A 15,295-nucleotide genomic window follows, 5' to 3' on the forward strand; every position below is an offset into this window, starting at 1 on the left:
GAAAGAAAGAAAGAAAGAAAGAAAGAAAGAAAGAAAGAAAGAAAGAAAGAAAGAAAGAAAGAAAGGAAGGAAGGAAAAGAAGAGTCCTGTGGATGTACATCTGACCCCCTGGTAGGATCCATCTCCACTAAGAGTTTACCATACAGTGTTTTTTCCTTTACATTTTAAAATGTGCCTGAGTGCTAGTATCTAGAACAGGGCAGCAGCCCGTAGGACGGAAGCTGCACGCAAGCCACACAGAAAAGGTACCAGTAAGCCTCTGAGCCAGGGTTAGCACTAAGGAGCTAGTCCCTACTATATGTAGCAGACCCAAATCCTGGCCTGAGATAGTTTCTAATCAATGCCTTCTTCTTAGTGGCCAAGGACACTCCGAAGTTAAAACCATCTGCTACCTCCTGTACATTCCAAGTGACAGTTTGCAAATCTGAAAATTTGACATAGTTGGCAGAGAGATTATTCAGGTATGAAAATATTTCTATGTAAGTAGTTTATTTGGGAGGTGATTCTAGAAGACACAATGGAAGAGTGAGGAAATGAGACAGGGAAGGGGCTCAATTTCACAGGAGCCCTTCTCGGTGACTGTGAAGAACGCAGTGGACCCACTCAAGTGCAGGAAACAGAGGTATTCATCCACCAACTCCTGTTCCTCCCTGATGGAGGGTCCCTCCTGGGGCACTAATCTCCTGGTCTCCGGGCCTGAATGGATCACTGTCAGGCAAGGAGACACAGAGAGTCAGTCAGAAAAATATGAGAACTCTGTCAGGTAAATGACCTCCAGGGTAGGCTGTATAGATAACCAATGGAATCTGCTACTTACTCCCAGATTGGAAAGATAAAAATATGAGCAGGATATGTCCTCAAGAGAAGAGAGTCCAGAGACAGACGCAAAAACACAAAAAATTACAAAACAGTGCAGTAGATGTTAAGATCACAAGGAATGAGCAAAGTTCTAAAGGCATACTCAGAAGGTCCTGGCCTGAGGGGCTGTGGATTACAAAAGGGCATTTATTTTCCTAAAAGATAAGTAGAAAGGAGATAGAGCATTCTGGAGGAAAGCACAGAGGCACAGAATTACGTGTTGGGCAGTAGGCTGAAAGTTCTAGTCTAAGCTCTTTTGGATGGAAGAAAGAGGGCCCACGGAAGGGCACTCAGGCAAACATGAGGCTGGATATAAGGGCACTAGGATCTCAAGGGGGCCCAAGGACCGGCTCTCCTGTGCAGCCAGGCCTCCTGCGAACTGAGAACTGGCCTCTGAAATAAAGCAACTACCATTTCAACTACTCTCTCTGAAATAAAGCAACTACTTTCTCTGGTTCTCTCTGTCCGGGGCTGCTTGCTGGTCCCTGTTTGGTTCTCTTTCTATGGACTGGTTTCTTCTGCTTCTACTTGCAGTACCTTTCATGTGTAGCTCCCACGGCTTCTTAGGAAGAGTTGCCTAATTTCCTAGGAGAGGAATCTGGCCACACTTGTCATAGCATGTTGGCCAGTCCCTCACTCTGCCCTTGAATTAGAGGCCTTCCATGGCTGGTAGGCTGCGATAGTGGTGTGAGGTGCACACATGGATCTGCTCCATCAGGGGCTATGATTGAGTAGATCCCCAGAATAGGGTTGTGGCAGGACAAGAAGTTGTGACAGATCTATATTCGGATGCATGCAAGAGATGAGGAAATGAAGACTTTGGTTAGAGGCACTCTGCTTAAGGAAAATAAATTCTGATTAGGTGGACTGGGTACTGCTGAGAAGAGCTTCATGAGTTCAGACAAAAGGGAACCAGAACACACTTTTAAGTTTAGGAATGCCATGGTCAGTTTGGGACTTGAAGAGGGTAATTATAGAGGTCAGCAAAAAGACCGTGTGAGAGGTTAAATCGACTGCTCTTGAAGAAAGACATTAATGATATGAGCTAAGTCAGTCACAGCAGGAATACTGAGAAGCAGAAAGTTTGGATTCAAGAAATATGGGTTAAAAAAGAAGAAAATTAAAAATAATAAACTCAGTGAAAGACATGGAAGAAATGGCAGAAGAGGAGGGGCAGTGGTCATAAAATGGAAATAACAAGTTTTGGAGGTGGATCCTTTCTTGGTAGTGACCAAGTCCAAGGTGTGGTTGTAGGCGTGGTCACTAAAGTGGGGAACAGGTGAAAGAAGGTCCTTGGGGCAGAGGAAGTTGAGGAACCCATCATCCACAGCAGTACAGACATAAGTGTATGAAACAAAAGTTTCATTTAAAAAAATACCATTACCTGGGGCACCTGGGTGGCTCAGTTGTTAAGCGTCTGCCTTTGGCTCAGGTCATGATCCCAGGGTCCTGGGATAGAGCCGCACATCGGGCTCCCTGCTCAGCGGGAAGCCTGCTTCTCCGTCTCCCACTCCCCCTGCTTGTGTTCCCTCTCTCACTGTGTCTCTCTCTGTTAAATAAATAAAATCTTTTTTAAAAAAATAAATAAATAAAAAATACCATTACCTAATACGATGTGCTGCTACTCATCTACTCTGTTCCATTCCACTTCATCTTGTAACACGGATTATGACACACTACACTGATATCATGACCCATTCATGAGCCATGACCTGTGGTGGAGAAAACACTGGGTTGGAGTATTAGGGCATCTATGCAAGGCATTGAGGTGGAGAGGAGAACAAGGAGCCAGCTGGCATCAAAGTCATTGCGATTGTAAGGAAGAGGTTCAGGATGGTGTACCCCAGTGTTGAGGAAAGGAAGACCGTGTGCCATGGGGGAGAGGTTTCTGAAGGAGGGTGATGATAGCCACCACCTGGAGGCAGCAACGGGGAGACGAGGTGACCCTGAGATTTCCCCATAGCTTCCATTTCTGATACAAAGGTAACAGTGGTTCCCTTGACTGCTCCTCGTAGTAACTAACAATTGAAGATTGATTACTGTGTGCAATTTTACACACATTAACACACTGAGTCTTTACCACAATGAGGTAGGTACTATTAATAATACCCTTCTTTACCGATGAAGAAGGTTAAAGAGTTTGCACCTATAGGAACTAGAAAAATGGGAATTCGAACCAGGCACTCAAGCACTAATGCAAAAGACACCCCCCCCATATCCTTATGACCTCACAAAATAATTCATTCTGTATTCTGTGGTTTGATGGGAGCATGTGATTTGATTCCGTGACAGGAGGAACAGGAAGCCAGCCTCTTGTGCTCTGCAATTCTTCCTTTTTCAAACCAGTACGTCTATATGTAAGAATGAATATTTTCATAAAGCAGAAAAGCTACTGATTTTTAAAAAACTGTTCTAGGCAATTCCTACACCCCTGGGCAACGAGCCATTCTCCTAATCTTAGAGATGAGGAATTTAAGTACAAGCCTGATCAGATACTGGTTTAGCTGTCCTACCCGGTCATCAATCACTCCCACCACCTGACTCTGTTTCTCCCATCTTCATCATCATCTCTCAGAATCTCTTCCACTTCATACTTTTCTCATCCCAGCTTCTCTGACTGGTTGTTTTTCTCACGAGCCTTTGAAAGTCAGCATAGACTTCCAATTTTCCTGGTGCTTTACTTTTTCTCATTAAGCTTCTAACCTCTTTTTATTGTTGGTTGTTACAGTAACTGATTCCACACTCTGCAGGTTCCAAGCCAATGACCAGAACAGTAGAGTCACACAGAGACCTCGGTTGTCCCCTCATCTCCCCTTCCTTGACCTAACAATTTGCTTATTTATATCGAGTTTTCTGAAGAAATGACTCCTTTGTTTTGCCTCTTCTAAACTCATCCCTGTGTGATGAACCCTCATATGATCTATCAAAGTAATATAGTGGAGACATTTATAGACCCCTGCCTCCACTTTCTTGTAGAAATTATCCTTGAAAGCCTTTTAGGAGATGTTCCAATACAAAGCTAGGAACATAAATTATATTTCTTTAATTATTCAGAGTGAAAGGAAATACTGTTCATAAAAGAAACAAACAAATGCCTTTTAAACACTGTACTAAGTCATTCAGGGAAAAATATTTTATAAAGCCACTCAAGCAAAATGGAGGAATATTATTAAAATTTCTGTAAATTGGATTCTGTGATACAGAGCTAAACAAAACAAACAAGAGGTTTCTGCTTTCATGTGTGGCCACATGACTTTTTAATTTATGATACTTTCCAGATTACTACAGTTCCAAAGAAATATGCTACTATGCTAAGCGAAATAAGTCAGTCAGGGAAAGAAAAATATCATACGATTTCACTTATATGTGGAATTTAAGGAAAAAAAATGGGTAAAGAAAAAAAAAAGAGTGAGACAAACAAAGAAACAGACTCTTAACTATAGAGAACAAACTGATGGTTACCAGAGGGGCGGTGAGTGGGAGAATGCATGAAATAGGTGATGGGGATTAAGGAGTGCACTGGTTGTGATGGGCACTGGGTGATGTATGGAAGTATTGGATCACTAAATTGTACGCCTGAAACTAATATTACACTGAATGTTAACTAACTGGAATTTAAATGAAAACTTAATTTTAAAAAAGTAAATGGCTAACCTAAAAATATATTCAGCCTCCCAGGTAATAAAATAAATGCAAAAAAAGGTATTAGCATGAAAAAGAAATATGCTCATAAAAAAAAGTTTTACTATTTCTGGCTTTTGGCATTCTTCTCTTGAGAACTTTCCTTTTCAATTATGAAAATATAAGAGGAAATTCAAAGTAGTTCTCTAACTAAAAACATTGTTGTCTTATTTGGCACTATCCATGTTCGATGTTAAGATTTGCTTCTCTTTTCTTAACATTTATAGAGTGTTCACAGTGACTGAGGTAATCCTTATCACAATCCTGTGAAGCCAGTGCCATTATTATACTCATTGCGCAGATGGAGAAACCAAGGCAGTTACTGTTCAGCTTCAAGCAGTTCTGCCGTAAAAGAAGTGCTCTGTAGTTTGCCAGTCTTTCTTCCACAGTGTTAGATTTGTTCAGGTAAGAACAGGGTGGGTTCATGGGCATGTGGCCAATGAAGACACAGAGTGCCCCGTGCTCAGCAGAGCATTGCACTTGAAGTTTAATGTTCTACGGTTTTGGGTCTTGCAATTCTTAATAATTTTAATCTCTGAATTTGTGCTTTGGGCATGAAGTCTCGTGGGATAACAGAGCATGAGCCGGAAGCTGGAAACTAGTTCAAGCTCAATCCCACTTGTGTCACACCGCACTCCCACCCCGCCAGATCCCCTGGATGGGTTCTAAGCGGCTGCCTCCCCACTCCTACCTTCTGTCCACTGTGCTAACAGGTTGTGTTCAGGTTGGAGGACAGGGGGCCCGGGGTCTGCTAGTGGAAGGCCAGTGGCATCTCAGGGAGGAGCAAGGCAGCGGCTATCCCCGCTGGACTGACAGCACCAGGTGTGTTCGGTGAGGACTGAGTGGGGAGCCTGTCACCTATCCCCAGTCCAGGCACTGCGTGTGAGTCCAGCACTGGCTGGCACAGAGGCTGCAATCCCTTGTGGGCTCATGGGAAGTGGAGATTGACTTGACTTCCCTGCCCCAGGCACGGCCCCACATTTTTATCTTACTCTGGGCCCTGCAAAGTAGGGAGCCAGCCTGAATCAGAAGCATGGGGACTACTATGGTTTGAATTGTATCCCCCTCAAAATTTTTATGTTGAATCCCTAACCCCCATTACCTCAGAATGAGACCTTATTTGGAGATAGGGCCTTTATGGAGATAGTCAAGTTAAAATGAGGTGCTTAGGGTGGGCCCTAATTTAATATGACTGGTGTCCTTATAAGAAGGGGAAATTGGAACACAGAAATACGCATAGAGAGTAGATGATGTGAAGAGGCACAGGGAGAAGACGCTCATCTACAAGCCAAGGAGGGAGCCTGGACCAGATTCTTCTCTCACAGGCTCAGACGGGGCCAATCCTGCTGACAACTTGATTTTTTACTTCTAGCCTCCAAATCTGTGGGACAGTGAATTTCTAGGAAGTCACTCTGTTTGTGGTACTTTGTTATTGCAGCCCTAGCAAACTAGTACAGGAACTAACAATATATCTACCATTAATAGTTGTTTTTGTGTGTGTGTTAATTTCTATCTCCCAGTTAAGTAAATGTATATTTTTCTTAAATGGGTATATTCTTAAAGCACCTAAGATGAATGAGCTCGTGTTAACAGTTTTGTGTTCAATAATGTCACATCATTTCCAGAGTTGTTTTGACTGTTGGTGGAGTTGTTTTCTGTATCTATTTGTTTTGGTGACCTAGTCTTTGAAGCATATCCCCAGGGCTCCAACAAGCAGGCATTTGTAGAGGGAAGTTTAACTGTGTTTTGTCTTACTGCGTCTTGCCGGAACTTGCTCTTTGTAGCCAGGCTTCCTGGTGACCGAGATGGTATATTTTCAACAGTCTATAAGAAGATAACAGAGCTGCTGTGAATAATGATTGTTATACCAGCCATGTCTATTAGGTACTTTTGAGTTAAAGACAAAATGATGGAGGGATAGACGAAAAGCTAAAAGGAAGAGAAAGATTTTCAACTCAATTTACTAATTCACTGGTAAGATACAGAGAGATACAGCGAAGAACCTCAGAAGGGATGAGATTTTCTGGAAGGGTCAGCTCCTGCTAACTGAGGAAGGGGCAGGAGGGAATCCAAGGAAGCAGGGTGTGGTAAGGACAGTCTACAAGGGTTAACCCACCTCACGCAGGGTTTGGTAACAGGCAATTTGAATCCCCACAAAACTGGAGCCCGTGGAGCTGATTAGCTGGGTTTCATGTTTCCCGCATATGAGAAAGAGTATTGTGTGCCCCGTGGAACTGGGAGTGGTGATTTGGGAAGATTAGAGAGAAAAGGGGAGAGAACACATAAAAAGATTTAGCAAGAGGGATCCCATGGGCCTGCGGAGATGATGATTATCCAGGTTCAGAAGCCGCAGGAAAATGAAGAAAGCTCAAAATCAAGGACAGTGCTAGGGCAGATAAAGAAACGGAAGTTCTGCGACAGGATAAGGACATATTTTAAAATGTACTTTATCTTTTAGTTGATTAATAGAAGGCAATTGAGAAGTAGCCACAGGCTTTGTTAGGTGCTGTCAGATTAAGAGACAAACACCAAATCTCAGATGATTTGGGGTAAAATGCAAATATGCATGCAGAGAGGGCCAGAAGGGACAGGCATACTTTTCACTTTGTTCTGCGGGACTGTTCTTTCAAGTTCTGCAAGCATCAGAAATTCCTTGCTTATTGGTTTGGAAAGTCATATTAAGAATCCAGATTTTCTGCATCAGTCAGCCATGAACAGAACTTGATTCAGTGGCGTACAACATCCTTTCCTGCTACAGAGTAATCTAATTAAGGAAAACAATCAGATCTGAATCCACTGTTCACCGCACAGGACAAACCCAAATTTGTGTTGCTGGAAAAGGTCAAAACATCTCAAGAGAGACACTGCTCACCTTCAGGTTGGTTACAGGAGAGACATGCCCTCCCCACCGCCTTCTGGACCCTTTCCATGCCCAAACTGAAAGACAGTCGTCTCCCTCTTTTCGCAGGGGATACATTCTGAGATCCCCAGTCGATGCCTGAAACCGCAGATGGTACCAAACCCTATATATACTATGTTTTTTCCTATACATACATACTTATGATAAAGTTTAATTTATAAATCAGACACAGTAAGAGATTAACCACAGTAATAATGAAATAAAACAATTACAATATACTGTAATAAAAATTGTGTGAATGCGGTCTCTCTCAAAATATCTCATTGTACTGTATTCACCCTTCTTGTGCCGATGCGAGATAATAAAGTATCTATGTGATGAGATGAGGTGAGGTGAATGCCGTAGGTATTATAACATAGTATTAGGCCACCTGCGACCTTCTGGTGACACATCAGAAGAGGGATCATCTGCTGTCTGACCACGGTTGACCTTGGGTAAACTGAAACTGCCGAAAGCAAAATGGAAGCTAAGGGTTGGGGAGGGACTACTGTACTGTCAGAGCAGAAAGGAACTGGACAGATTCAAGAGATGCTACGGGGCAGAGAGTGCCTGAGCACTGACTGTGTGGGTGGATAGAGGAGAAGAGCTTTATTTTTTCTTAAAGATTTTATTTATTTATCTGACAGGGAGAGACACAGTGAGAGAGGGAACACAAGCAGGGGGAGTGGGAGAAGGAGAAGCAGGCTCCCGGCCGAGCAGGGAGCCCGACGCGGGACTTGATCCCAGGACCCTGGGACCGTGACCTAAGCCAAAGGCAGACGCTTAACGACTGAGCCACCCAGGCGCCCTGAGGAGAAGAGCTTTAAATCCAGGGAAATGGGGTGGGAGATTGAAACTGGATTGTATTTGGCAAGCTGTGGCTTCCTAATAGCTTTCTTAAGCATTGCACTTGATGTGAACCGTGCATGTGAACTTTTCATTCCTCTTCCCTTAACATGGAGGAACACAGAGGCTGACTTTTTATGGGTACTTGGATTAGGTAGCCACCACCATAATGGAATTTATTAAATACCAGAAAGCCCTTTGCTTGCCTAAAATCCACCATAAAAAGAGCATTTCTTTAGGAATTGTTTTATTGCTTTGTTTCAAGTGTTTTTGTGTGAAAAGTACAGAAAACTCAATGAAGTCCTGATGCTTCAAACCTTATCTTATTCACTTACCACTTCAAACCTCCAGCCATTTCTAAGAGAAGAGCTGTCTTAAAGCAGAAGGGGGCACCCCAAGGCAGGTGGAGGTGATCAGAAGGGGTGCCGAAAATGAAGTAGGGGGGGCCTCAAGGGAAATGTCCTACAGGTACCTCCAGTCCGCACCGTTCAAACAGATGGATCAGACTATAATAGTAGCTCCAGGCTTTAGACTCCAACCTCATGGTATCATAGGAATTGGCAGGCATTTGCCAGCCAACTGAACAGCTGAAACCAGAAAACAAATCATTGCAATTACCTTTTCCAGAAACCTCACATTCCATTGATCACGAAATTTTGTCATTTCTTCCCCCTTGAAATTCTCTTTCTAGTGACCGGAGTCTCACCATTCCCTCCTTTCCTGTCTCACCACACCGAGCTGAATTGGGGCTTCTGTCCCCTTACTGGATCATAGCAATAATCCCCAGACGGTGCTCCAGCTCCTTGGTGGACTGTCTCATCCCACCGAAGGATGAGAACTCCTCCAGGCCAGGAACTTGGACGTTTGTCTCACACCTATATTCTCAGCACCTAAGACAATGCTGGGCACACAGTAAGGGCTAAGTAAATGCTTTTGTTGAATGATTCACCATGCCAATTCATCTGTACCAGAGGCTCAGTCACACCTTCTCTTCTTCCCAAAGCTCTCTCTCTCATCTGAAGAGTAATAGAAAAATTTTTGAATAAAATTCAACTTCGTCATAAAATGACCTCAAACCACCTCTTTCTAATTTTATATTGTATAACCACCAAAGTCTTTGATATAGGTGGGCTCTCATCACCCTGGAGCTGATTATTTTTGTCACTTCTGAGATTTGGTGATAATCGCTCTGCCCAGAATGCCCCCTTGCCCACCTCCCCAGCTGTGCACCTATAGACCTCCTCCGCTATTCTGAACTCTTTCTTTTCTCTCTCTCTGCAATGAAAACGGGCATCTTGCTTGGCTAGTTCACCAATGTACCTCTGTGTGTGACAGAAGTTAGGTCACTAATAAATGAATATTGAATGAAAATGTGTGTGTGTGTGAGAGAGAGAGAGAGAGAAAGAGAGAGAGAGAGAGAGAGATTTCTCTGAAAAGCGAAATTACCCCTCCTAGCCCTGGCTTTTACCTCAGTATGTTTATTTATACCTCTGACATCAAAATATACTTCAGCGTTAAGTTATAATTCTTTCTGTACATTTCACGATATACTCCCAGGGTTAACATCAATTCCTTAAGGGCAAACACTATGACATACATATCCTTCTTTCTGCAGGGTTCCTAACACATACCATACTAGGGACTGAAAAAATGTTTGTTTGAAATTTTAAGTCTCCTACTTCAAATTTTTGGCAACAATCTGCAGCAGTTTATTTTCTTCTTTATATGTTATAAATTAATGTATGTAAATAAAGCTAGAACTAGACCTATATTGTCCTCACTGAGCACATGGATGTTAAACTTCAGAGACAAAATGGATTCGGAAAAAATTTAAAAGAATGATTCAGTGAAATAACCTTTATAGTCCCACCAGCTCTAAAGTTCATGGTTCGGGTTTATGGGTAAAGTTAGTCTCCTCCAAATGGCCTAATTTCTTCCAGCCTGTTCTCTGTCTCCTCCCTGGAAAGTGGGCAAGTGCGTGCAACCACACACACTCTCCCCACTCAGAATGATCCAAGGACACTGAGGACCCATGTCCACCTCACATATAACACTAGTTAAGGATCCAGTCAAGTGTTTTAAATTCTGGGCTATTTTCTTTTGTTTTTCATCACTCGCTTTAAGGGTCATTTTAAATGTAGTTATAATGTTTTCTTTGGAATTGATGGAACTTCTTTCTTTTCTTTAACTAGAATTCTCATGATTTCGGAAGAAATAGATATACTTTTATGGGACAGATATTTAGGCAAATAATTCCTCTCTCTGTCTCTGGTCTCTGGTGCCTACCCCATGGTTAGCACTCAACAAATACTTGTGGAATGTAGTAATATTCTACATGCAGTCATAAAAGGATTACCTTAAACCTAAGTTCCACATTTGATCAAGGAAGAATTCTCCTCCCATTTCTTAGAAAAATACATGTTAGGGGCGCCTGGGTGGCTCAGTCTTTAGGCGTCTGCCTTCGGCTCAGGTCATGATCCCAGGGTCCTGGGATCGAGCCCCGCATCGGGCTCCCTGCTCAGCAGGAAGCCTGCTTCTCCCTCTCCCACTCCCCCTGCTTGTGTTCCCTCTCTTGCTGTGTCTCTCTCTGTGAAATAAATAAATAAAATCTTTAAAAAAAAAAAGTACATGTTATCCTGTGGGGCCAAAGGGTGGGTCTAAAATGATCTCCTCCTCAGAAAAACCCAGAAGTAGAAAGTAGAACCACTGTCTTCTGTGGATTTTATCCCCCACCCCCCACCCCTGTGAAAAGGATAAAAGTTAGCTTATAAGTTACTTCTAGTAAATCAATCCTTTCTTTCCTCTTAAACTTATAATTATGAAGGGAAGTGTAATAACATTTTACTGCAAAGAGATTTAGTAATTCTGGCAGTCCTTCATTAATCACTTAATCAGTGTTCAAGCAGAACTGATGTCCTTGACATATATAATCAATCTTGATTCCTCCCACATTTGGTTTTCATCCTTTTAAAACCTGACTATAGACACTAAGGATTGGTGGCTTTTTTCACATTATGTTTTTGTTACAGACAACCCATATATGCATATAATAATAATCAGAATATTGATACCTATATTGGGTCTCCTCATAGTCTGTTTGAAAGCAATTGTTTTCTCTTCAGTGAATTTATAGAGACTAATGGTGCCAGGACCAGATTCTATTATAGTTTAATGGGAAAATGGGATTGGGTCATTTTTTAGCTTCGTATCCTACTATTCTTTTGGAGATGGCATATTTATTGTTATTGTTAAGCCAGAGCTACTTGTTTATGATACATTCTAAGGAACTTTTCCAAAAACTACATTCTAAAGGCAGCTGGGCATGAAAACATAATACTCCAAAGGTGAGCAGCATGGGATTAAGTTTGTCAAATATCTTCTGCTTCAGAAGGGTATTTTTATGATCACTGGTGTAACTCCAGAAGTTCTGATCCCACCATTCCTCTTCTTGTAACACTTAATAATTTGAACATTTAAAAACATTATTTATTCACCCAAAATTTTAGTGATATATCATTTCCATGTTGACTTACAGACCATCCATTCACTCACCCATACACTGCTTGTCAACATCCTGTGTTTTTCTCTTTCTTATCAGAGAGCTGCAGTATAGACTTTACAGGTAGATACTAGTGTGGAAGATGAACAGATGAAGACTCTTAATTCATGATTGCTCACATATTTGAACAAATAAGACAAGAATTTTGTTATCTGGCTTTTGAAGAGTATTTTTCCTCCATAAAAGGTGACCTCAGGATTTTTTAAAAAGTCTACACACACTGTGTGCTGCAAAAGCTAGAGTAAAAATGAACTTTTCTGGTAATGATAGAAGAGAAGTCTTTGGGGATGCTCAAGTTAGCACTTTCCAGGTGTTCAGTCAGATCTATGTTGCCTCTGCAGACCAAGAATTAGGAAGCCAAAGGGATGACAGTAACAATAATAACAACATCAACTTGCTGAAGTCTTCCTATGCCAAAGTGGTATGTGATGTGCTTTGCATGGGTTATTTAATAGAATACTTTTAGTATCCCTGTGAGGTCAGTATCACATACGCTCCCAGTTCAAAAAGGAAAGGCGAGGCTCATTGAGATTAAAAATTTGCCCAAAATTCCAGAACAGCCTGCCTGATTGAAAGCCCTCAACCACTTGTCTGTCTACCCATCTTAGGTGTATAAACTGAGGCCCAGGGGGCTGAGATACAGCCAGTAAGTAGGTGGCTATATTTGAACATGTATTTGAGATAGAAGCTAACCTACAGAACAGTTATAGTAAAATAATTACCCTTTAGTGAAAAATTAATGAAACTCTGGGCTAGCTAGAAAGTAATTAGTAGATTACAACAGAAATTAAAGTTAACCTTCTACCCAGGCATGAAAAGGTGAAAAGGAGAGTTGGAGAGAAGGTTAATTATCAGAGTCCACATCGCATTGGCGAGGGGTAGATTTGATCTTGAATGACTATTACTAATAACCATATAGATATCGTCTTCATTAGGAAAACAAATTTCCTGATCTAAATGAAATCTCCCTAAAACCATTCATTCTCTTCCCCCGCCCAAACACACACTCGCTTCTCTTTTGCTCTGATATATGATGATCAAAGCAATTTTCTGACAACTAATTCAACTCCCCAAATATATGGTTATAAGTAAAGTTATCAATTTTTAAATGAGGTATAGCTTTAATTAATACATTGACAGTCTTTTTTTTAACAATGTCGTCAGTGATTTTGGTGACAGTAAATCAGTTCTTTGCCTGAGTAACTTTGGAAAAAACAAAAGAACTTTTACCAAAATGAAGCATTGTCCCCATGCACTGATGCACAGGGAGGCTTGTCCTGCACTGTCCCAAATCTCCAGAAGGCCTCTGCCTGTCACTTCTATGCCCCTGCCACACAACACAACTTGCCCTAAACCACAGCCATTTTAAGGAAAGCTGATAAGGTCCCTTCAGCTTTTTAAAGAATGGACAGGAGGTAAAATATAAGAAGGGAGCCTACCTAATGGGTGAATAGAAGAGCTCTTGGACCTTGACCAGACATTCTGAAGTGAGAAACTCAGGAACCCCAGGCCTTCCAGCCTCTGCAGGCAGGACTGTGCAGCGTCAGCACATTTAGTCAAGATTGAGGATTTACTGAACTTCTATAATGTACTCAGTTCATTCCGTGCTTAGACTGAAGAAATTAGACATGATTTCTACCTCCAAAAAACCTGTGAGAGGACATGTTCATAATTGTGTAACAGGTGTTTTCCAGACCAGTGACTTGAGAGATAGTTCGATAGCGGGCAGGTAGCTAACACCCATGCCCTGGCTGGGTCCCCCCAGCTTTTCCACAGGAAATTCACCCAAATCTCTTCTGCCGATTCCAGAGGTTAGAGGCTCAGAAGTGTATCGCAAAAGCCTACTTTCTCCACATCTCCCTGTGGCCTGAGTGGCTTGGCCACTGCCATAGTCCTCTACTATCCCTCACGTATCTACACGGGGTGCCGGGTCTGAGCCAGTGTCCCGGGCACCCATCTATTGCTGGTCCCACCCAACGAGGCTGCTCTCATGAAGAGGCCATCCCCAGAGCAAATGTCCCCACTTTTTTACTACACAGGGACCCAGCACTGAGAACAAATGTGGAGAAGCTTTTTTCCCCACCAGCATTTCATCTTGTATCAAGACACAAAACAGCACTTCACTTATATCCTTTTGTTTTTCTATAGGAATCGGATAGTAGAACTTAACATTTCAGTGACCCTTGGTTCAGCTGGTAGGTTTCTAATATCCAGGCACTTGCCCGAAGAAAACCAAAGGGTCACCATACCTCTGCGCACACAATGTCCCTCCCTTTTAGCCCTGGGTATTATTACCAATCCCTGCTCTCTATCCAGTTGTGGCGAGCTCCTTCACCATAATACCCCTCCCCGTGGGTCAACAGGCAGCCTTTGCTAATGTATGGCCATGGAGGTCTTAGATCACTTTCCCATTTGTTCCAACAAGTCCATTTTGTTTCCCAAGAAACCCCTCTGTTTTATGCAAATAAAGCTCTTCGGGTGGACCCATCCATCAACTCCAGATCTGTTCAAAATGGCTGTAAATTTTGACACATGACAGCATATAGACATGTACACTGGGATCCTCATGACACTAGTTAATGATACATGAAAGTTCCATGCCACGTTTTCTCTTTTGTTGTTTCAGATAAAGGGATATTCGTTATCCAGAGTGAAAACCTGAAGAAATGCATTCAAGCAGGCAAATCTGTACTGACCCTGGAGAACTGCAAACCACCGAACAAGCACATGCTGTGGAAATGGGTTTCAAACCACCACCTCTTTAACATAGGAGGCAGTGGCTGCCTAGGCCTGAATTTATCAAATCCAGAGCAGCCGTTGAGCATATACGAGTGTGATTGCACTCACGTTTCCTTGAGATGGCGCTGTAACAGGAACATGCTTACTGGCCCTTTCCAGTACACGGTCCAGGTGAACCACAACAACATGCTTGTGGCCTCATGGAAATCTCTTCACAAGTGGATTTCCTATATGTCAGATGGTGGAAGCATTTGTGAATATCTGCACAAAGGTAAAAAAATAAATAAATAATTGAGATAAAACTACTCGTGAAAAGATGTATTTAGAAAGTTTGCCCCTAAGTAAAGTTTTGTAAATTATACAACAGCACCTAGAGTCTCAAGGGATGTCTGCTAAACACATTTTAGTTGCTTACTCGCTTATTATAAAAGGATTATTGGAGTCTTGGAATGAGCTTTCTACATTCTGCTAAAGAAGCAAAAATTGGAATTTAAAGATATTAGTGGAGAAAACACTTAAATAACTCTGGGAATCAATGGAAAGGAAGAGAAAGAATGGAAGGCTAGGAGAGAAAAAGAAAATAAAGGTGCGAAGAAAAGGTCTATGAAGTAAAGACTTATCAGGATGAATAGAAAAATCTCTCCTGCCCCCATTTCTCTTATTGTAGAAACTCAGCCCCATATATGAGTGTGTCCACAGAGCACCTCAAAGCC

At 42.1% G+C, this 15,295-nt stretch overlaps 1 protein-coding gene across 4 annotated transcripts in view; it reads left to right on the forward strand.

The window, feature by feature from the left end:
• The window catches only part of PLA2R1 (phospholipase A2 receptor 1), a 116,067-nt gene that overhangs the window by 2,283 nt on the left and 98,489 nt on the right, over positions 1-15,295 (forward strand). For all 4 annotated transcript variants that reach the window (XM_073883486.1, XM_073883491.1, XM_025854162.2 and 1 more), the window contains exon 2: positions 14,470-14,853. In XM_073883486.1, the coding sequence (XP_073739587.1) occupies positions 14,470-14,853 (384 nt within the window). The remainder of the gene's footprint in view (positions 1-14,469; positions 14,854-15,295) is intronic.

Source organism: Callorhinus ursinus, unplaced genomic scaffold (assembly GCF_003265705.2).
Source record: "Callorhinus ursinus isolate GAN/ISIS: 27379988/994484 unplaced genomic scaffold, GSC_fseal_2.0 scaffold2, whole genome shotgun sequence".
NCBI lineage: Eukaryota > Metazoa > Chordata > Mammalia > Carnivora > Otariidae > Callorhinus > Callorhinus ursinus.